The sequence below is a fragment of the Crotalus tigris genome, unplaced genomic scaffold, assembly GCF_016545835.1.
Source record: "Crotalus tigris isolate CLP2741 ecotype Arizona unplaced genomic scaffold, ASM1654583v1 scf7180000018477.2129921, whole genome shotgun sequence".
Classification (NCBI taxonomy): Eukaryota; Metazoa; Chordata; class Lepidosauria; order Squamata; family Viperidae; genus Crotalus; species Crotalus tigris.
In genome coordinates, this window is record NW_024097029.1 from 940,404 (window position 1) to 962,500 (window position 22,097).

Genomic DNA, 22,097 nt, shown 5'->3' on the forward strand with positions numbered 1-22,097 from the left:
TGAAAATTGCCTAGCAAAGTATTATGCTAACCCATATAAAATGACCTTGTACTATTTTGCAGAGCATAGCCCCTGGACAGATGAGCTAGCTTTCCCAGATGGTGCTTTGCCTATGTGTTTTACTGGGAGGTTTTATTTTCTCCTTGATGGGTTTGAAATGCACAAGGAAAACCATTTTGCCCATCTATCTACATTTGAATAGAATACAAATTGACTAATACAGAAATATTTTGTTAAAAAAAAAGTAAATAGCCCCAAACTGCCTTCACATTCCATTGATCAGCTCAGTCAGCAAACTTTTCACTACTATCCTTAATGGCCTAAATATTTTGGAGGGAAGCATGCTAGAAGTGAGGATTTATTTATAAATATATTTTAAAAAGTCATCGTGCCATGATTTCAGTTGGCAGTGATAATTTGGTTGGCAGAAACCAGTCTCCTGCTTTTTCTTTTGCTATTATAATTATTCTTGTCATCAGAAAAAAAAACTGAGGGGGGGGGGAAAGGAGAGAGAGAGAGAGAGAATGAAGTTTCACCTAATGAAAAATTGACTCAAGTAGAAAGGGAAAGATCTGATATATATTTATCTCCAATTATTCCTAGAATTTTCCAACAAACCATGAAACCAAGCTATATGTCCTGAAGTGAAGGGAGAATGGAGCCAATGGAAGTTTAGCCATCATAAAGATGTAATGGTGGAAAAGGTATTAACGATTAATGCTCTTTCTTATATTCAAAGTGTAGAATAGGGGTCTTCAAACTTGGCCCTTTTATGACTTGTGGACTTCAACTCCCAGAATTCCTCAGCCAGGCATGCTGGCTGAGGAATTCTGGGAGTTAAAGTCCACAAGTCGTAAAAGTGCCAAGTTTGAAGACCCCTGGTGTAGAAGATCTGCCTCATGTGAAATCTGGCCATACAACCTCATCATTTTATGCTCTACTCAGGCAAAATCCTGAGTCCCAATCAAACGAAAAACACAGCTGAATCATTTTACCTCTTCAGAATGCTAGTATGTTTTGGCCATATCACACTCCCTCTCAAAAGCTAATCTTCTCATTTGTGGAACATTCAAATAGCCTGGAAAGGAAATTCTTAGAAAGAGTTTTGATTGCAATGAAATGTACATGGTCACAATTCTATATAGGCCTAAATGTAGCAGCAGAAGGAACAAATGGCCTTATTTATCTAAAAAATGCAAAAAAAAGAAGCAATGCCCAAAAAAAGGATTATATTCATAGCTCAGGGTTGAACTAAATGGTTCTGAGTGAACCAGGCAAAGTCTGAGTGATTCTATTTACCAGGGAATCTCCATTGGCAGAGAGCGAAGAGTGGATTAAAGCTTGCCTCAATTTTGTACAAGGGCAGTACAGTAAACAAAACTATTATTTTTGTATCAGGTAAAATATTACACCTTACTATTTGTAGCTAATTATCAATTGGGAGAAAATGTCCTGATATTTTCAGCCATGAATCCGCAATATAAGATTCAAAGGTTTTGGGAGAGGACAAACTCTTTGAAGTTTCTTAACCTCACAATTAAGTCTTTTATTTATAAAGCTCACTGGAAGAATACAGTAATTTGTTTTCCCCAAATATACAGAGTAAAATGTGAGCTAAACCGAGCACCTGCCGATTCCAAAGCTAACTGAAGTGTTACTGGGATTATACTGTAGCTATATACATGAACTGAATGTATTTGGTGTCACCTTAAAATTAGATAACGTTAGTTTTAAAGGATGTATAGACAGAGGTGATACAATTGTAAATTTAGTTTTTCAAAACATGTCTGAACCTTTCAAATAGACGGCAGTACAATAGCATAATGTGATATCTAAAAGTCAGAAGATTCGTCAGCAATATGCATCAGAAAGCCATCTGCAAGATCAATATGAATCTGGGGAAGGGAATTGTGGTTCTTCCCAAATGGAAAAGATATAATGGAAGAAATAGATGGGGAAGAAAAACAGAAAAAGAAAGACCTTTGCTAACTGAAAATGCAAAGCATTTATTAAGACTTATTTTACTATATCCTTAGTGAAAGGCACTGTTTTACTGTTTAATGAACTCCTCTGCCTTTTAGAAACAACCCATAAGTTTAGAATGAACAAAAGGACTTTTAGGATGTGCATTTTGGTTTATTTGCTCAATTTTTAGCAATGAAAATTAACATTTTAGCAGAGGAAACACCAAGTGTAATAATTGGGCAGTAGCTTTAAAGACAAAATAAGTAGGTGACTAATTGGTCTTTTTCTCATTAGAGCTCTTCAGTGCATTTATTTCATGGATTTGAAGGTACCTTATTTAAAAGTAACATTAAATGCCAATGATTTGTAATTGTTCTGCTGCTGTTTCTTTAAAGTAAACAAAAGATTACATTAAAAAAACAGAGAGGGAAAAGAGAAAGGGGGGGAGAGAGGCTGCTCTCTGCTCGTGTGGCTGGGAAGGTTTGAATTGCTCTACTGTTCAGCGACATTACAGCATCAGTCAGCTGTCATGAAAGGAATTGCTCATAAAAGCATTAAAGAATAAAAAAGGGAGACAATGTGGAGCAGGGGCACAAATAGAATAAAATGCCACATATCCCACCTAGCTTCTCTTTCCTGAAGGAAAACAGTCACCATTTGCCATAGGTGGCCAAAGGGAGAAGAGGCAGAATGATTCCCTTCCAGATCCTCTATTTTTGACTGCAATTCTTCAGACACTTACTTGGGAGAAAACCTCACCAAACACAAAGCTGGTTGTTTTCAAAGAACCCTACTTAGGATTATGTGTTAATAGGGCCTTCAACAGCTCTGCATGCTAGTGGTAATCTGGCTTGTCCTATTCTTTATGTGCCTCTCTAAAGATAAATAAAACAAAATCTGAGGAAGAAATAAAATGATGGGCATTTTCCAGCCAGGCAAATTTCTAATGACTGTGGAATGATCACATTAAAAATAAAACAAACAAAGCCATCAAGGAAACAGAAGAGGCAACAACACACATAAAAACAAAGGGATAACTTTTCATTTGGTGGTGAAAATGCAAAGCAAAGAGGAAGAGAGATGCCATTTGAGGGTTCAATTTTGTCTTGTTTGGTCGCTCTCTGCTGTGTTGCTGTAAACAGCTCTGCAGTCCCTAAGCCAGTGGTAGGATTCAAATATGTGAACAACCGGTTCTCTGTGTGGATGTCGCTTCCGGAAGTCCATTCTGGGCCTGGGCAACAAAAAATTAGCTACCGGTTCTGCCAAACTGGTGTGAACTGGATGAATCCCATCACTGCCCTAAGCTCTCTGTGACCTACAAGTATTCTATGCTACTGATGCATTGGGAGAATCAAGATGCTACAACCTTGGCTGAGATACAAAAGTTGTATCTTGTGGTCTAAGGTAATTTGCCTCTCAGAGTCCTAATCAGATCTTGTCTCTGACTATCCCAGATGATTTGACAATTCAACAGAGGGACTTTTTTTATTGTCTGTGTGCTCTCTACTAACTTGTCACAAAATTTGTCTAGGACTAAGGACTTCCACACATGACTGCCATGAAAATTGCCTTGCTCCAATTTGATCCCCAATATTGGTTAAAAAGAAAGAAAGAAAAACTGGGGTACTTCTGCTGTATTTTCAAAGTTTTAAAGATTATCTTTTTTAGCACGCTTCAGCTTGCTCCTTAATACATTCAAAATATTTCTCCTTGTCATTTTTTCCCAACCATTGAGGTAAACATACATATTTAAGATAAAGTAACATTGAAGCCTAGCCTATTAAATCTCAGCAGTACATAGTGCTTTCAACACATTCCTTTGAGGTACTGTACAAATCACAATCACTTTCCTGAGTTTTTTTTCTTTTTTTTTTCTTTTTTTGCAGACAGAACAATAAACAAAACAAACCGCAGAAATTAAAGTCCAGATTACCATTACCCTGTTTTACCTGTTCTTAGTTTAATACTGCAGAACAGAACAGGATTGAGGAATACAGTTGCTTTTAGACTAGCCAAAAGAGGGGAAGAAAAAAAAAAAAGCAAAAGTAAACCAAAGTCACACCTGGTTCTCTGTCACAACACAACTGTTCATGTCTTTAGTCCCATAACATTTTGAAGTTAAAGCTCTTTATATTAGCACATGCCACCAATGTAATTGTGAGGCAAAAAATAAAGGGGAAAAAAATAAAAGTACCACGTTAGGCACTTGACAGCAACTAAACCCAAAAAACAGCCGAATGAATCAACACACGGGGTTCATGTCCTTCTAAAAAAAAATCAACCCTCCATGGTGAGAGTGTGTTGTCTAGTCTGAATGGAATGGAACGGAACATCAACAGACTCCTCCTCTCATCTGTGGCTTCGCAGATCAATAGCTCTCCTCGGATGTACTATTCCTTCATGCCTAAACCTGGCTGTTTTTAGATGCAACGTGATTATCTCCCCACCCCCACCCCCAGTACCCTTCCACAACTTCAACACGACTGAAAAAGGGGTTCCATGTCCTATGTAACAGGTTTGTGTGTGTACATGTGTGTGTGTATGTGTGCACGCACCAACATTCATTACATTTTTTGTGTGTGTGTGTGTTTTGTTTCACTTTTCTTTTTTTTTTAAAAAAGCGAGAGACGACTTGTCACTGACTGCAACCAAACATTTTGTTCCATTCAACGTATGTATCGAGCTCCTTTGGAGAGATGCTAGGCTGTATTTTGCAAAAAGCCTTGTCGAAGTCTTGGTACGTGACAGGCCTCAACTGACTGGGCATAAGGGCTGAAAGGTCTGTGGCTGGCATGGCATGGAGAGGGCCCACTATGGCTTCCTGACACAAATGAGCCACATCGAGTCCAGAAAAGCCTTCTGTACGCTGGACTAGCAGTGCAACCTCCTTATCGCTGAGGCAGTAATTGTGCTGTGAAAGCAGCTGTACTATTATCTGGTGCCTGGCTGTGCTGTCAGGAAGTGGGATTAAAAGTCGTTTCATGAAGTACCTTCGAAGAGATTCGTCTATTTCTTCCGGTTTACTGGTGGCACAGATGACTACTATTTGGTCCTCAGCAGAAGTGAGCACGGTGTCCAGCTGCATAAGGAACTCGGTTCTCATCCGACAGACTGGACTGTGCTCTTCACTCACTTGGGATGAAAGGAGCATATCAATGTCACTAACAAAAATCACCGAGGGCTGTCGACACCTTGCCACCAGGAAGGAAGAGTGAACAATTTTTTCTCCTTCTCCTAACCACTTTGTGGCAAGAACAGAACCTGTGAGTTTGAAAAATGTGGCACCTAGTTGGGTAGCTATACATCTCCCCAGTAATGTTTTGCCTGTGCCCCGAGGTCCAAATAAGAGGATGCTCCGAGGTAGAGCAGTCAGCCCATTAAATGCATCTGACCTCAAGACTGGCCATAAAACCTCCTCTTTAATGACAGCCTTCACCAAATCTAGTCCAGCAATGTCATTCCAGTCCACCGGTGGTCCTTGGTTGATAATCTCATTGGTCACAAGGTCCATGAGGTGCGCATCAGTGTTTTTCAGTTGCTCGTCCACAGAGTGGTTGGATGAGGTAGCTGCACGAAGTCCTGGGCCTTGCATTGGATGAGGAAGAAGCTGCCTATGTTCTTCGCTGTGTTCGTTCATGACGGGAGAGCTGTACTTCCCAAAGGGCTCACTTGCTCTGGAGCCAAGGGAATTCTTAGCAGAACTATAGGAAGGGGGCGTCAGAGCCCGACCGGACTGGTTAAATTTCCTTTGCTGCTCGGAAGCCATGATTTGTTTGGTTGGCTTAAAGCCCAAGGAGGAGGATTCAGAGCTTCGGTCAAAGCCATTCCCTCTGCTGGCATTGGAAATGCTGTTGTCAGGCATCCTGTACATGGGGCTTTGTGTAGATCTCTGTTGGCCATAGTTGTAATTTCCATAGCTGGAGTCCATTTCTCCTTGCCCTGCCATATAGAAAGCTTTTCTCTTGAGAGAAGTTGCTGAGCTGTTGGTCAGGGCCGACGGCGCAATGGGCGTTAACCCATGACTCTGGTAGGTGTACCCAGGTACTGTGGTGGGGGGAAGAGGAGTTGGGGCAGGGATACCTGAAGGCAGATAGGCTGAAGGAGGTGGTGCTCCACCAGGGCTATAGCCAGGCCCAACAGCACTTTGAGGGGGATAACTTGCTGGTGGGTAGCTATAACTGGAAAGGTTGGATGTCCCATTGTAGCCTGGCACTAGGGCTGGTGGTGGCGGTGGCGGAGGGGGTGGCTGTAAAAGCCCAGAGCTATGCAAAGGAGAGGGATGAGGTGAAGGAAGTGCAGGTGCTGGCTGGCCACTGTAACTTGTATGCAGGTACGATCCGTTATATCCTGCGGCATATTCCTGAGATGGGAGCCCTGAATGCAGACTAGGGACTGAATGACTTCCACATGTACTACTTGAGTAACTAGGTTCTGTCAGGTTACTAGCCACCCCAGGTGAGCTCCCTATACTGGCAGAGACATCTGCCGGAGGGAGGGCAGTACTTACTCCAGCTTTGCTGGCGACAATAACATCTGGGACACAGTTCATAGGATAAACACTCTCAGAGTTCAAAGAAGGCTGCCACGGCTCACTTTCGCTTTTGCGACCATTCACCAGCCCTGATGGAGGCTCCACATAATTACCCAGGATGGGACGTTCGGCTGGCCCTTCCAAAATGCCGGAATACTTTTCTGCATATTTCTTTAGCAGATTTGAGGCTGTGAGAGCAGAGATGTCGTCGTTAGCCCAGGCATACTGATAGGTGCGTTGAAGATGTCCACGATAAGCTTCTACCTTGTGGGCGGGAGAGCGGGTGGTTGAAGTGATGTCAAAGTGCTGCTCTGGCCACTGGGCATGTTCTGGCGTCCACTGCATCTTCAAGCCTAAGGGTTTGGGAGGGAGGAAAAGCAAAATTAGCAATTAGATTTAAAAAAAAGACAAAAGTGCAGTGATATCTGAGGGTATCAACTTGATTTCTTCATTTATATGCAGAATTGTAAGGTTCAAATCAACAGATGACATGCAAATTATCTGTAAAAGAATAGTAAAAAAATACTGCCAGTGATTCATTTTCTTGGGGGGGGGGGAAGGATACACCTACCCTTCTAATGTGTTTTGCTAACTTGGAAAGAGGAGAGAGAGTCAAAGAAAAACATTTTATCCAGCCGGATTTGTTTTAAAGGGTCACGCATGGACTTTCTTCGTATCCCAAGCATGGATCTGCTATTAGACAATCTGTTCTTCGACACCTGAAGCGTACCATCTTCCCTCATTGCACTTTTAAATTTTGATAGAGGAGGAAAAAAAACAACCTTCCGTAAGCTACAGCTGACAAATCACATCTAGGATACCTTTCTCATTTGGTACTGAACACCTAGTTAGCACAGTATAATGCACCCTGTGCAGAACCATATGACACAGACATAGCAGGTCACTCCATAATCCAACTCTCATCTAAAGTGGTCCACGACAGTTTCAAATCTGCTTCGTGGAGTGCAGCAAAGCAATCTCCCAGGCAGCGCTCCATTGCTTTCATCACACAAAGCCTACAACTTGGTATGAATTACAACAGGCTGCTCTCTGCGTCAGAGTTCTGTTGTTGAGGCGCTGGAAGGAAGCGGGGGGGGGGGGGAGTGTGAGGTGGGGGGGATAAAAAGCAAAGACCAGCAACACTTGTCTATCTTCTTTCTCCTCCCATTCTCTTCCAATTTCCCCCAAACCAACAGGGAATGGGGGGGGGAGAGAAAAGAGAAGTAGATGTAAGTCAGTTACTAACAGTTTGAAGGGGGGGGGGGGGCAATGGAACAAATGCTGGCTACCAGAAGAGAATCAACACTTGCTCTGGCAAAATGAGCTTGCCAAAACAGAGAAGAGATTATCTTAATTTGGATTTAGTTTAGTCCTGTACCAGACAAGGCAGGTAGAGTTCATCAGAAAAAAATCCTTTAAAATCCTTCATATCCCCCCCCCCCCGGTGTATTCATATTCTTTTGAAAGCAGGCATCAGAATTTCATTTAATGTGTGCCATTTCACAGAAAAAGTGGCAATAAAGTTTATCTTACCTTATCATCTCATCTTATCATATCACCTTAGACCAGTGGTTCTCAACCTTTTTAATGCCGTGACCCCCCAACCGGTTGTAAGTCGAGGACTACTCAACTGGTACAGCACCGTTTGCAGAATGGGACTTTTGGCGGGCTCAGCAGGGCAGAGCAGCCTGGACAATTCCTATTGGCTTTTGAAAGACAATAGAATTAGACTCTATTCAAGAGAGTCTATTCTATTGGCTTTCAAAAGCCAATAGAATAAAAGAGAGTAGCACAGCTAAGGAAAAGGGGGGAAAATGGCGGACTGCGTTGTTTGGCGACCCCCATGAAATGGTCATTCGACCCCAAATGGGGTCCCGACCCACAGGTTGAGAACCACTGCCTTAGACTGTTCTGCCTAGTAGGCAGCACTAAAATAACCTTCTTTCCTTTTCTTCCTCCCTTTCCTTTCCTTTCCTTTCCTTTCCTTTCCTTTCCTTTCCTTTCCTTTCCTTCTTCCCCTATTTGCTGTTATTTGGAACAGATGCTCAGATAAAAAGCCTCGTGATACATCAAACATGGATGACAGAGTTTCTCTGATAAATTACTACTATCTTTTACTTAACAGTCTGTACTCTTCCTATTTTGCGCTTCTTCATTTAGCTCTTCTTTGCCTGACTCCAGCATCTTGGCGTGACTGTCTTAGCCCTGCTGAGCTAGACGGAACACAACATACAGTTTGGCAACAGAGTGGCATGTTTATTCCCTGCTGAATCCCTATTCCTTGTTTGCACATCCGCTGTACCAGACACAGGAAGTTAATTAGCAGCATGATGCTGTGCTAATTGTGTTAATTTACAAGGTTTTAGTCAAAAAGAATCATGCCAGGGCTGGCACTGCTGTCAGGCTTCCGGCTTAATGATTAAGAAATACTGAAAACAAGGTGGGAAGAATTGCAGTAATTACACAAATAATTAATAGAGCAACGGGATTAATTTGTAAATAAATTTTATTGCAATAGCGCTGATATGAATTTGGATTATTTTAACTGGAGGCTGTTGACAAGATTCACATAGGTATCCTTTCTCACTTAGTCCAAGAATTTAATAACATAACTTAGACCCAGTACAGAAAGTTTTACACTGTATGAGATTATGAAGCCTGAATCCTCAGCTTAGTTTAAAAAGATGGGACTCAATGCAATAAGTTTATCGGGTTTGTGAAAGCTATATTTTCACAATTTTAATTAAACATAATTTATAGAAGCATCTAATTTCATTAAGAAATTGTTGGCAGTTTCTTCACAATATTTCACATTAAATTGGAAAGAGCAAGAAAAAAATCACAAGCAGGGTATTTATTAAATAGAAAAAAAGATAGAAAAGAGACATGCATTAACCTCATAGTTCTTTTTAACAAGTTCTTTCATGCTTACATCTTTGGAGTTTTAAGTTTTCGGAAATTATAAAAGACAAAAGGCAGAAAATTCAAGCTTCTAGAATAAAGTTTCTCTTCATTGATAAAAATAAGCATCATATACAAAATTTGGAAAGAGATTTATTCAACTGCAACCTTGCTCTCTAAACCACTGGAATGTAAAATTTCCCTGAAAAAGTATTTTCCCCATTTTGAATTTTCATATAAGTCCTATTATTTTATAAAAGGAATCTAAGTGACCAAAGTTTGGTACTTTTTCCATTTATTTCAGAAACAAAGTCATCCTGCAGTTTGAAAAAGTACAGTAATTCCCTACTTTGATTCAGCCAACAGGCTATGCCTTTTTTTTTTTTTGTTTACATCTCTGCAAATAATCCTGCAACTGTTATTAGTCTCTCACATCTTGTGTAAGAGTTTTGCTTCACTGCTCCATGACTAATTCAGTAATACTTGGTTTTCCAGCAGGAACTGCTTGTTTCAGGTTTTCCCACAGGGATTTGGGTCTGACTCTTACTTGACCATTCCAACATCCTGAATTTGTTCATCGTGCATTCTCCTTAGACTAGCCTGTACGACTGGGATCATTGTCTTGCTACATGATGTGCGCTTCAGCTGATGGGTAGGTTGTAGAGCTTGATATTTTCCTGTAGAATTTCCTAGTAGAAAGTAGATATCATGGTTCTGTCATCCAGGCCCTAAATCAGCAGAGTGTGTCCAAATCATGGAACTACTTGAAAGCTGGCATAACATTCTGACTGACTGGTTTCCAGGAAACACAATGATACCCATTTAGCCCACAACGTACCACTCTTGCTTCATCGGTCTGATGAAGACTGAAGAGTCATTTAGGAACTTTGGAGCAAACTTGAGATGAGCAATGGTATTTTAATGAACAATGGTTTCTGTAGGAGATGACCAGGCTGAGCCCGAGGGAGGGGTCACACACGTCATACGTCAGTAGTCCCTTGCACCTGCAAGAGATCTAAGTACAGCCCACCTTGAATTCCTTTCTATTTTTAGAATAGAAGGAATTTCCCTTAACAGTCACTTGGTAAAATACTTGCAGAGAACTTAAGCTTGCAATAAATCTTTATACTCATTTGAACTGCCTGAATCTCCTGATTTCCAGGTCGCCTGACATTAATCTAAGGAACCCAAGGTAGGCTGGACTTAGATCTCTTGAGGGCACGAAGGGACTCCTGACTTATGATGCGTTTGACACCTCCCCCTCGGGCTCAGCCTGGTCATCTCCTATATCTTCTGCCTTTTTAATTTTCCTTGAATCCCATTTTTACCCAGCATTTTTGGGTGGTTCAGTCTTGAACATCGACTTAAGCTAAAGCAAAAGTGAAGCAGAACACTATTATTCTGGGGCTTCTAATATTTTCTAGATTATTTTAATCCCATGCAGTTGGAGTTATTTTGTCAGGACAACAACTTTTGGGAAAGTTCTTTGTTATCTTCTCCATCTTTGAATTGGTGGAGCCTCACAACTGTAGAATTGTTTTTATAACTTTTTCTGGATTGAGAGGGAGTTAAAAAAATCTCACATTTTGTGGAATTTATTCAGTTTATAAATTCCTTGAATTTGGAGAATTATTACTTTTTCACACTGGTATACTGCAAATTGATTTTTTGTGTAATAAGTGAAACAATCAGCAAGCTCTTTGTTTAGTTAGATTCTCTACCAGTTGGACCTACAGAAAGCTCTGGTTATATTCAGTGGTAAAGACCTGCAAATATTCAGGAAATGTGAAAGAGGTCAAATGCTTTTTCATCAAACCTTTTGTTATTCCGCAGCTCATTTTTTTAAAAAAAGCCATAGAGGAGCTAATAAATACACCCGCTGTCATGAAACATTTAATGGTTTCTTGCAATGTAGTAAAGATCTGAATGCAAAGAAAAATTATGGAGACAGACTTAAAAATATTACAGTTATATCACTTATTTAGCTTTAAAATTTTCAAACTGTTCCATTCATCACCTTGGAGTAATGTATAACACAGTTATTCCTATATACTGTATTTCAAGTAAAATCTGAATTCACAGCTCAGTCCCTAGATAACAAGTGTGGGTTAATGTCGCATCTGTAAGGAGTGCCCCTGTGTTTGTGGACGCTTATCCTGATGTTTATCTGCCACCTGTTCCCTACCTGATTTTTTTTTAACATTAAAACATTATGTAAAAATACTTTATTTGAAGAATGCCTCTTAGGATACCACTTATAAATCTGACAGGTGGCTGAAGTTGTGCTTTGTGCCTGCCTATCCAAAACAAGACCACATTAAGTAAAGAAAGGGAGGATGGCCAACATTCTGATATGCCAATGCTTTGTCACTAGCCATGTTCCCCCTAAGGCCTGTTCTGTGTATAGGCAAGGCCCATAGCAGCCATTTGTAGTGACACTTGTAATATACTTTCAAATTTTCAAGTGTGCCCACTAGGGCAAAAAACTTGGGGATCTCTGAAATGTCTTCTAACAGAAAAACTATGAGCATACATAAGTTGGGTGTTTGTGTGTGCAGATGCATGCTGTCTATAGCTATCTTGCATTCTTGCAGGATTGACAAGACTCAGTCTGTTGTGCTCTTTGTGCCACCATATAAATGGTGCTATTTTCAGCCTGCAGTCTCTGATCACTCTGCTTCCTGTTATATAGGGCAGAAGATACTCTCCCTTCCTCTGTCTTAGGGTGTGTGAACCACATGCTAAACTCCCAGTCTTCTACCGCTGTATTCCCTGCATAAAGAGTAGGGTAATTCAATAGGTTTTTAAAAATATTTTAATAGGGTAAGAATTAGAAGCACTTAGTAGCATTACCCTCACTTCATGGAAGTCTGTGGTAACAATTATAGTCATGTTAATAGAGCTTGATTTTATCTGATATTCTTTTACACACAGGAAAATACAAAATGAACGAAGATTATTGGGTATAAATGAGGGGGGGAAAGTGGCAAGCAAACATTAATTTAATGGCTAACTTGGTGTAAAACAGTCTTTCTTTCTCTGTTTCACACACACACCTACACAAACGCACAAATTATAATGCTAAAATATGTATTATAAAGTATCTATTTTCTTAAATCTGATCCTGGAAAAACAAATCAGGTATCCACTTTCTGGCATAAATGTTCACATGCATCAAAACTATTTATTTGGCATAATTACTAGTTAGCCCATTGGTTTCAGATTGCTATCCGAGCTGTGGATCTGCTCTCCGCACAATAATTGAAAGTTTATTTATTGAAGGCACGCTGAGTACCAGTACATTTAACAAAGGTTGTAAAAGGCAGCATTTCAGAATTTATAATATGAATTTAAGGGAGAGGGCCTGTTCTCCTAAACTAAAGTGTAAACTTTTGCTCTACTAGCTGTACTAATTAGTCGTATTTGAAAGTTAATGTTTAATTACAAAATCATTATCTATTTTAAGTGGTTTTATTCCAGCATACGCAGCTGCACCAAGGCTGGCAGATCAAAGATTAAAAAAAAGGAATATTGTGGGATAAAGCTGTCATGGTTTGAAAAAAATTGGCAAGCTGCATGATTATTTTAAAGTAAGCGGTAATAGTAACTGCTCTGCTCTCACGTAATCTGTACTGAAACAGAGATCAGTGCAACTAAATTTATATCAGTAAATTAATAATTGACATCTGACATGGGTAGTTTTATTAGTATACCTCTATTTGTGATAAAAGATAAAAACAAAAAACGATACTAAAGACATAAAATTGGGAAATATCCTCTCTAAGAATGAAGACATGCAAGAGTTCAGTTTTGAACACAGACAGTCCTAAATTCCTTTACAGACGATATCATTAGCATATGTAAATGGTTCTACAAAAAAGCTTTCTTGTACAAATGAGGGTCCATTTTTATATTTTTGTTGTTGTGCAAATTAAAATAATCAGAATTGCTTCAAATCAGGGTTTCTTTCCTTTTCTTTTTTTTTTACCATTTCATTATCCATAATTTAAAAGGGAAAAAATGTCATTTCAGAATATTTTACGGAATTTGCACAAATACCATATTCAGAGATATGCCAGAAACTTCATACATGTTCCCTGTCCACTGCTTTAAATTACCTCTAAAGAAGATACGGCTAAAGAAGATACGTTTTAGAGTTATAGGACATCTGGGTCTCTGTTAGGCAAACGCAGATGGACAGTATCTAACACGAAAATAATCGAAACTGAGAGGGGGGAGGGGGAGGGAGGGAGGGAGAGACGGGGAGAGAGGGGGGGGACATAGTTTTTGTTTTCTTTTGTTTTAAATGGTTAGTAGAAATTAGTATAATTGTTGAGTTACTTTTGTAACCATCTATGCTATTTCTCGGTGCTTTTATTCCAACTCGTGCGATCAAAGGGATTAATTACTTTTCAGATTAACAATTAAGCCAACTATATTAAGATTGGCCACTCCAGTAGCAAAAGAAAACAAAACAAAACAAAAAGACTTGCTTTCCCGTAGAAAGAAGAAAATGGAAAAAGCATACAAAAGCCTAGAAAAGAGTTGAAAAATCTTGAACCCTTTCATGCTGAAGGCATACTTCTTTCTTCTTCTTCTCCTCACGAACATTAGTTCATACGAATCGAGGCAAAAAGAAACAATTGTCTCCCCATCTGTGTTAATTTTATGTCCTTGCCATTGTACCGTCAAAGAATTCAACATAACGTTCTGTTCATTTTAGGCTGCAAATAAGAGCTGTGCTAAATAGGGCTGGTCTACTGAATTAAAGGGCAAAGAGCTAAAGCTATAAGTGAGACATGCATCCGATTATCCATTAGAAGCGGGCTGATGGCAGCTTTGCCTGTGCATATTCTTTGCCAAAGCCACTGGCCTTGTCCCTTGTTCCCCACCCATATGTACAAGTGCTCATTTCCAGTAATGCCCTTAAACAAAAATCAGTAATTGGAAATTTCACATCTATTCACTTATCCGTCGTATGCAAAAGCAACATCTTTGTAATTATCTGTTTTCTTCTTCCTTTTTGAGATGTAAAATTACCTCCCCCCCTCGAAAAAGTTACCTTCATACTTTATTTACTTGGATTTTTTTTCATTTTTTTTAAAATAGAAAAGAAGCAGAGAAATAGAAGCAACCACCCAGTAAGGATACTACTGGCCCAAAGACGCTTGATGCAGTAGGGACCTTCACTCCTACGATTGACCATATTTACTGTACCTTCTTTCCATGAAGTCAATCAAGCCCGTGGATACAGAGAGGTAAAGACAGCAGTGCAAACCATTAGATTTAAGTTAATGTAAAAAACAGAAAATAATTTGATTACCTATACAATTGGGAGTCAGTCAATTCACAATCATTTTAATTTTGTATTAACTCCGCGTGAAATATGAATAGGGACCTTTTTATATGTCCCCCCCTTGCTACCATAGATTAAAAGGAAAAAGAAGTGTGATAACAAAAAATAAAAAAAGAATAAAAAAACGAGGGCCACATGAAGCTGGAACTACCAAACTCTAAATCCACTGCTTTTCAAAAATATCTTAAATCAGCCTCAGCCTCAACCTTAAATTTATATTTACTAAAACAGCATAGTACATTGATTATTGCAACAGCAGAGCCTTTGTTCTATTAGGCAATTCTATTTTCCCAGTTTTTCAAGTGCTAGGAGCCAAACATTTAGAACATGGACTATAATAATTAGTTTGAAGTGACTGAATACAGACACCTGATATCACATCAGAGGCGAAACATCCATCAACTCGGATGAGATCCCAGTGCTCAAAGATGTCAAGTGCTCTCAAGTGTTTGGCTTCATTGAGCTGAAGATGCTCAATATCTTTAAGAATCAGATGCTTAATAGGGACCATTTTGATTTGCAGTTCTGCAGTTTTAAAAAGACAGACTTACATAAGCCATTTCTGCATACATTTTATAGCTATATAGATGTATATAAGAAACTGAAAATACAGGTTCCCATATTCTGAAAGCTTCATTTTAAGAACAATGGATTAGATTTTATTATTTCAAACAGTTAAAATTAACACACATACTGCCTGCTAGAATAGCACAGTAGATAACAAATGGCATTTGAGCATTACTGGGACCATACCCGCCTCTTTTGGCACCTGCCAGACGAACTTCTATTCCTGATTTTCAAAATAAACTTTTTAAAATAATTCAAGCGCTCTTAAAAGTGTTTCGCTTGCTTGAGCTGAAGATGTCCAAGGACCAAGCCGTAGCCTTATTTTTATGTACATGAATGTATCTCAAATAATTCTTCAGATAAAGAAGTATTTTGAGTAGATGTAGAATAGTATTTTATTTAGAACTATTCCTACAAATTCAGGAAAAGGTAGCTGGAAAAACAGAAAGCATTCCCAGGTAATAAGAATGGGTCTAAGAGAAGAAAGAGAGAGGAATGCCTTCTAATAAGGTGGAGCTTCATGGACGGCCATGTGTATTACAATGGCTCTTTTGTACATGGACAAATAGTATCCTAAGGGTCATTTTCTACTTTCAAAAATCCTTGTGGCCACTGGCCTAAAAGAAACAAGAAGTCAGCTATGCTTTTAGGTTTGTCTTTGGCCAGATATGTGGTCAATAATAATGGCTTAAAATGAACATGAAATGTCAGCATATGGGAAGAATAATGTTATGTTTAAATGGTTAACAACAAGACCAACAATGTTGGTGAAGATGATGATGATGATGCAACTGTTCTGCTCACAGAAGAAATGAAAGAAGGATCAAAAGTAGACAAAGTAGATGTTTAAAAGCCCAAATATTTGACTTTCCGTTTTTCTTATAAGTACTTGATTACAGAGAGAAGCATGGATAATGAGGAAATATTAATACCTTACATTCTCCATTACTAAATAGTGTAACTTAAATATCATGACAACATACTAAGCCTCTGGAAACTTATTAGAGGAACATTTCTAAACCTATAGATACCTAATTTTGATATGGTTACACTATGCAATTATTTTTAAATCACAACTCATGACTCTCAATTATCATCCCAGCAAATTACCCCCATTTCCTCCCTAGCAAAATTCTCATCATTTGGATACTTCGCTTCTAACATTTATGAAGGCATTTTTGTCTTAACTTATTTAGCAAGAACTGCTGAACTCCCATACTAGCAATAATTGATATCAAAGTGAATGCTTAACATATCAACAAAGGAATGAGGCAACTAATTAAAAAATACATCAATCATGCTACTGTTTTCATTTATTATTAAGGACAAAATCATTTAATAAAATCAGCTTTTTTGATTGAAGTTGATTACAAAAGGACAACTCAATTAGAATTCTCTATAGTGGTACCTCAAGTTCTCAACATCAAGTTCCCATCCAGATTTTTTCCACTCTGAATTTTACAGTGTTTTGTTACCGGTGTTTGTTGCATATAACATTGGGACTATTTCCTGCTCCATTTACCAATAGGTTTAATTTCTTATGAAAAAGTATCAAATGATACGATCCAGCCATATTTATTTCATTTTTGTTCCTGCTATTTTGGGGGGAATATTAAAAAATATGCTTAGTAATATCATACTGAAGTCAACAGGACTCAGAAGAACTTAATTTTGATCAAACATATTAAAAACTCAGATCAACATTAAGGGGCAAAGTATTTTAAAGGTTAATATCAACTGAAGCCAGAACTTTTTCTTTTTGGATTGATGGATATATACGATTACTGTAGCAAGACTATCATATGCACAAAGATGGAACAATTTGGCAATACCCACCATGGAGGAATGGTTGGTAAATATAGACAGAACTCACTGAGATGACAAACTGGTTTAAAGAAAGGACAATATCTACATTTATTAGTGACCTATGGACTTTTGCATAAATATGATTTATGGTTTTGATGATTAGACAGGATAGATTATAGAAAGAAGAGAATTATTATGTAAATTTGGGAGCGGTTAAAATATAACTATAGTTAAAACTGCTGTGAAGAATATTGGAAGCTACTTCTTCATATCTTTCTCTTTTTTCTACTTTTTCAATTTTCTTCTTTTACTGCATTTTTTGCTTTTTGCTTTTTCTTTGTTTCTTTCTTTGTTTTCTCTGTTCTGTTTAATTTATATTAGTTCTTATTATTGCTTTTAATACTATGTATATGAAAAAATTAACAGCAAGTGGAAATAAATAGGATAAGGCCAAAGGTAATTAAAATATGTAACATATGCATTACAGACAAAATATTATTTCAATATTCGTTAAATAAGGCCCACAGTATATAAGAAACAATGTGAAAAATGATTTATGGTGTTCCATAGATAGTTCTATTACATGCCTATGTTTTCAGCCAAAATGGAAATTATATTGAAATTCAATCATTTCCAGAAACTATTTCATTAATCTTGAGTTTTACTACTAATTCTTATTAATGACATTTGACTTCTGCCATGGTAAAGGTCAGTGTTTACTAGTCAATTATGTAAATAGGGATGAAATTTGGTAATGTGCCAGAGACACTTATAGTGCAATTTTGTATATGTCCACTCAGATATAAGTCCTCACTGAATTCTAAAGCTTTCCCACTGATATGTGGCTATGTCACTGCATATTTAGTTGCTTTTGTAGAATTATGTTCACAGATAAAAATGCTTGAGCATTTTCTCTTGCCTAGAAGCCAAAGAACAATACTCAAGCAAAAAAAAAAAAAAGTAGACGTCATATTGGTGCATAAGGGGAAAAAAAATCTCAATCTACTTTCTAGTTTTATTTAACAAATCATGAAACAGAACCACAGAACGGTTATATTATAGAATGCCCATCATTCTGAGGTTTTTCATTTACTTAAAAAAACTTTGCATTTTACGGTTTACAGACTTGTAGAAAAACCTACTGCTTTCCAAAAGTTTTTGTCCTACCCATACAAAGATTAAAGTGGTGGTCTCAATCTTTCCTTCCGCTTTTTGTCTATAAGAAGAGCAGCCTTTGTTGATAAAGATCAACAATCTAATCTGTTCAGCTTCAAGTAGTGTCAATTTTAGTACTTGCTAGAGATGATGCACATGTGAATGCTCTTCATGAATGCAGGAAGTTCCTATATGGTGATCTCATTACTAAAGTCATCTATTTCTTAGGAGGCCAAGTTACTCTCTTTTATTATCATTCCACCAAAGCCTTCTATTTAATGAGGAGAGAGAAAAAAACAGAAACTTCTTGGGCTTTTACCGACAAGCAGATCTGCTGGTAGCAGACTGCTGAATAAGGCAATGTTATTTTCTTAAGTCCTAGGAACCATTAACACTAGGTTAATCAGCAACGTTTTCATTTTTCTGCACTCTGCTGCTTCAAGAACGCTCCCCTCTTTTTTTTTTCAAAAAATAAAATAAAATAAAACACTGCGACAAGCAGATGAATACCAATTGCCTGCTTTTAATCCTGAAGATTCAACATGCAGGAACACACAAAAAAATGTACATTTTATAAGTTCAGTAGGGTTAATTCTAGAGGCCTCTCTGTACTGGTGTGTTCTCTTGAAGTACATGAAGGCAAAGAACAATCTGGAAAGTTTAAAATAAATGGTAGTCAATCACTGAGTAACCCTAACTATCCCTGCACAGATTTAGAGGCCAATATGCCACACACATCTGTAATAAAACCTATGTGTTTTCCTTCCACTTTCCCACTTCCAATGGTCCTACCTAGCCTATCAGGTTATATACTTACTTCATTTGGATTAAAGTATATCATGACTAGTAAACGAAAGGAGAGGATGTACAGTTTATAATCTACTACTTTCATGGGGAAAATTCTTTTTTTTTTTTTTTATAAAGGTTGCTACAAAATGGAAAAGGGCTTTGCAAAATGTTTGGGTTATTTACACATTTTGATATAATTGGTCATTCGCACATTAATTTTTAATGCAATTGTACAAAGCTGTTGCATTTCAGGTTTGGAGAGAAATATTCTATAGCCATGTCTGGGTGACATGGTGCATTAATTCAATGTCCTTCACTCCTAGGACCTGCGTATAATTTAGTTCAGCCTGAAGAAAATAACTTTGATCCAAGAGCTGTGGGGGGAAAGAAAACTACATATGAAATTAGGTTTTCTGGGTTTAGGGTGGTTTCTTATATTCAAGGTGACGTATGAAGACAAACTGCTTCAGCATGCTGCTGATGTAGTATAGGATTAAGAGCATAATGGTTTTAATAGACTAAATACACACATACATACAATTTATTCCCTGGTTACTATCTCTTTCCCACTATTTTACATATTGTACAAAACACACCTCTTTAGAGTTCACACACACACACTTCATGAATAGAAATGTATTTTTGCAGTACGGTATGTACAAAAATGGATGGATTATGAAATATAGCTGTCAGAGTAATAAGTACAGTTAATCACATAGCACTCCCAAAGACAATGCTGCCTAAATTAATCTGATATAGTACTAATTTTTGTTCAATTAAAAGGTCAAGGGGAATCTTGAATTAGTTGTATTTTTTTTATAGACCCAGCCTTCTTTTCTTCCTACAATATATTGTCTCCTCATTATGACAAGAAATGAGTAAACAAATTGACACACTAGAACATCAGGGTAAAATTGGCATTCCCTTTGCTGATATCTTTCAGCTATGCGGTCCATCAACGTGTTTCCTTGCCTGTTCCAACGAAAGGTTTTGAAATAAAATAAGTTTGAGGAAGGAATTCTGAAACTGCTATCACAGTTCATATACATTTTTCCACCCATAAAACACACAAGACAAACAATTATAAACCAGTAAACTGTTAATGAAACTGAAAAACTGAAAAAGCCTTGAGGAAGATAGCCCTTTGTGAAATTTTCTGAAACTTCTAAGGCAGCAGTTCTCAACCTATGGGTCGCAACCCCATTTGGGGTCGAATGACCATTTCACAGGGGTTGCCAAACAACGCAGTCCGCCATTGTTTTCCCCTTTTCCTTAGCTGTGCTAAATCCCTCTTAGCTTTCAGAAGCCAATAGAATATATTCTATTTAAGAAACTATTCTATTGGCATTCGAAAGCCAATAGAATCTATTGGCTTTCGAAAGCCAATAGAATAGACTCTCTTGAATAGAGTCTAATTCTATTGGCTTTCAAAAGCCAATAGGAATTGTCCCGGCTGTCTCTGCCCTGCTGAGCTCACCAAAAGCCCAGTCTGCAAACGGTGCTGCAAGGCGAACTTTCTGGAAAGCTTCCCTCCCTGCTGAGCAACTACTAAAAGTAAATAAAAGAGGGCCAGGGGTGGGAAGTGGGAGGCCGGCGGGTGCAGGGAGGCTTGCTGGCGCGCGTGGGGCCTGGAGGGTGGCTTACCTCCCTTGGGCTGGGCAGCTGGTGGCCCAGCCGGTGGTTGCCCTGCGCCGGTGGTTGCCCTGCGCCGGTGGTTGCCCTGCGCCTCACTGCGGCAAATCTAGAAGGACGTGAGATGGAGAGCAGAGGAGGAGGGGGGAGGTTCGACTTCCACCGAGCCGCCGCCTCCCTATCGCCCTCCACGCCTGCTGGCTCCGTCACCAGACCTCCCAGCTGATGGGTGCAGGAGTTTGGCACTGCGGCGGCCTCCCCTTCACCCTCCGCACCGGCCAAAGCATTGCCTGGTGTTCCAGCTTGTTCGTGGGAAGGGGCCGAGGCCAGCGCGCCTGGCGGGCGTCCCGCGGTTCCCCCGAACACACGCTCGCCGCTTCTGACCATGGCTGCTCAGGAACTGGGGCGCCCCTCGGCCTGGGAGTCAGGCGGGACTGTCCATGGCGGCATTATTGGCAGTCTTGCCCGCTTTGCAAGTGGGCACTGCCTGAAGAGAGCGCTCGACGCAGCAGAAACTCCCATGGGAGGCCCGGCTGCGGGGGGGCGAGGCAGCCGGGGCCGAGGCGGCGCTGGGCGGGAGTCATCCATTGATCTCAGGGCCGGCCGTGGGGAGCCAGTCGGAGGCCGGCCATGGTACTAGGGTCGGAGCTCCGGGCTACTGTCGGGCGGGAAGGGAGACGCGGTGGGCGCAGCAGCTTTTCTGCGGACCCGCCTTCCTCCTCAGCGTCTTTGGGGCCCACGCCGGTGGCTGGCCGGGAACCGCTATGCTTGGGTGAGGAGTCGGCAGCGGTTGGTGCAGCCCGTGGGTGCCGGTGCTGCGCCTGTGGGAAAGCGGGCCTGGCTCCCACCGCGTGGAAAGGGCGAGGCGGCCGTGCCTCTCTGGACCCTGCTCCCGGCCGGCCTCCCCCTCGATCCTGGGGCAGGTGGCCGCAGGAAGGCCCCGTGGAGCATCACCGGCTGCCCTGCGGCCGGCAGGAGGATGCCGGGGCTGCTTCTTCGGCTGGAGCAGTTGCCAGGGCTTACATGGTCCCCTGAAGCCGGCGACCATGCAAGCCCTGGAATCTGCTCCAGCCGAAGAAGCAGGCGGCTGGGAGGCTGCTGCGGCGCCTACCTCCTGCGCCATCAGCTGGTGATCCCCGGACATGCGCTCGTCAGCTGTAACATCAGGCAACGCTTTGGCTGGTGCGGAGGGCGATGGCACTCAGGAGGCTGGAGGGGCGGGCAGGTCCCGGGGGGCGGCTGGGAGAGGGCAAGAGGTGCCGGGATGAGGATGGGGTGCTCCAGGTTGGCAGGTGTGAGAGGGCAGCCGGTGATTCCGAGGCACACACATCCTCCGCGCAGCTTCCGAGACCCCAGATGTGCCACCGCTTGGCTCTCCGCCAAGCTCTCCGCCAG

The 22,097-nt window shown here is 40.1% G+C and overlaps 1 protein-coding gene across 3 annotated transcripts in view; it reads right to left on the minus strand.

Moving 5' to 3' along the window:
* Positions 1-868: 868 nt before the first annotated feature.
* Positions 869-22,097, minus strand: part of FIGN (fidgetin, microtubule severing factor) — a 147,632-nt gene continuing 126,403 nt past the window's right edge. For all 3 annotated transcript variants that reach the window (XM_039352781.1, XM_039352783.1, XM_039352784.1), the window contains one exon: positions 869-6,849. In XM_039352781.1, the coding sequence (XP_039208715.1) occupies positions 4,601-6,849 (2,249 nt within the window). In that variant the 3' untranslated portion in view covers positions 869-4,600. The remainder of the gene's footprint in view (positions 6,850-22,097) is intronic.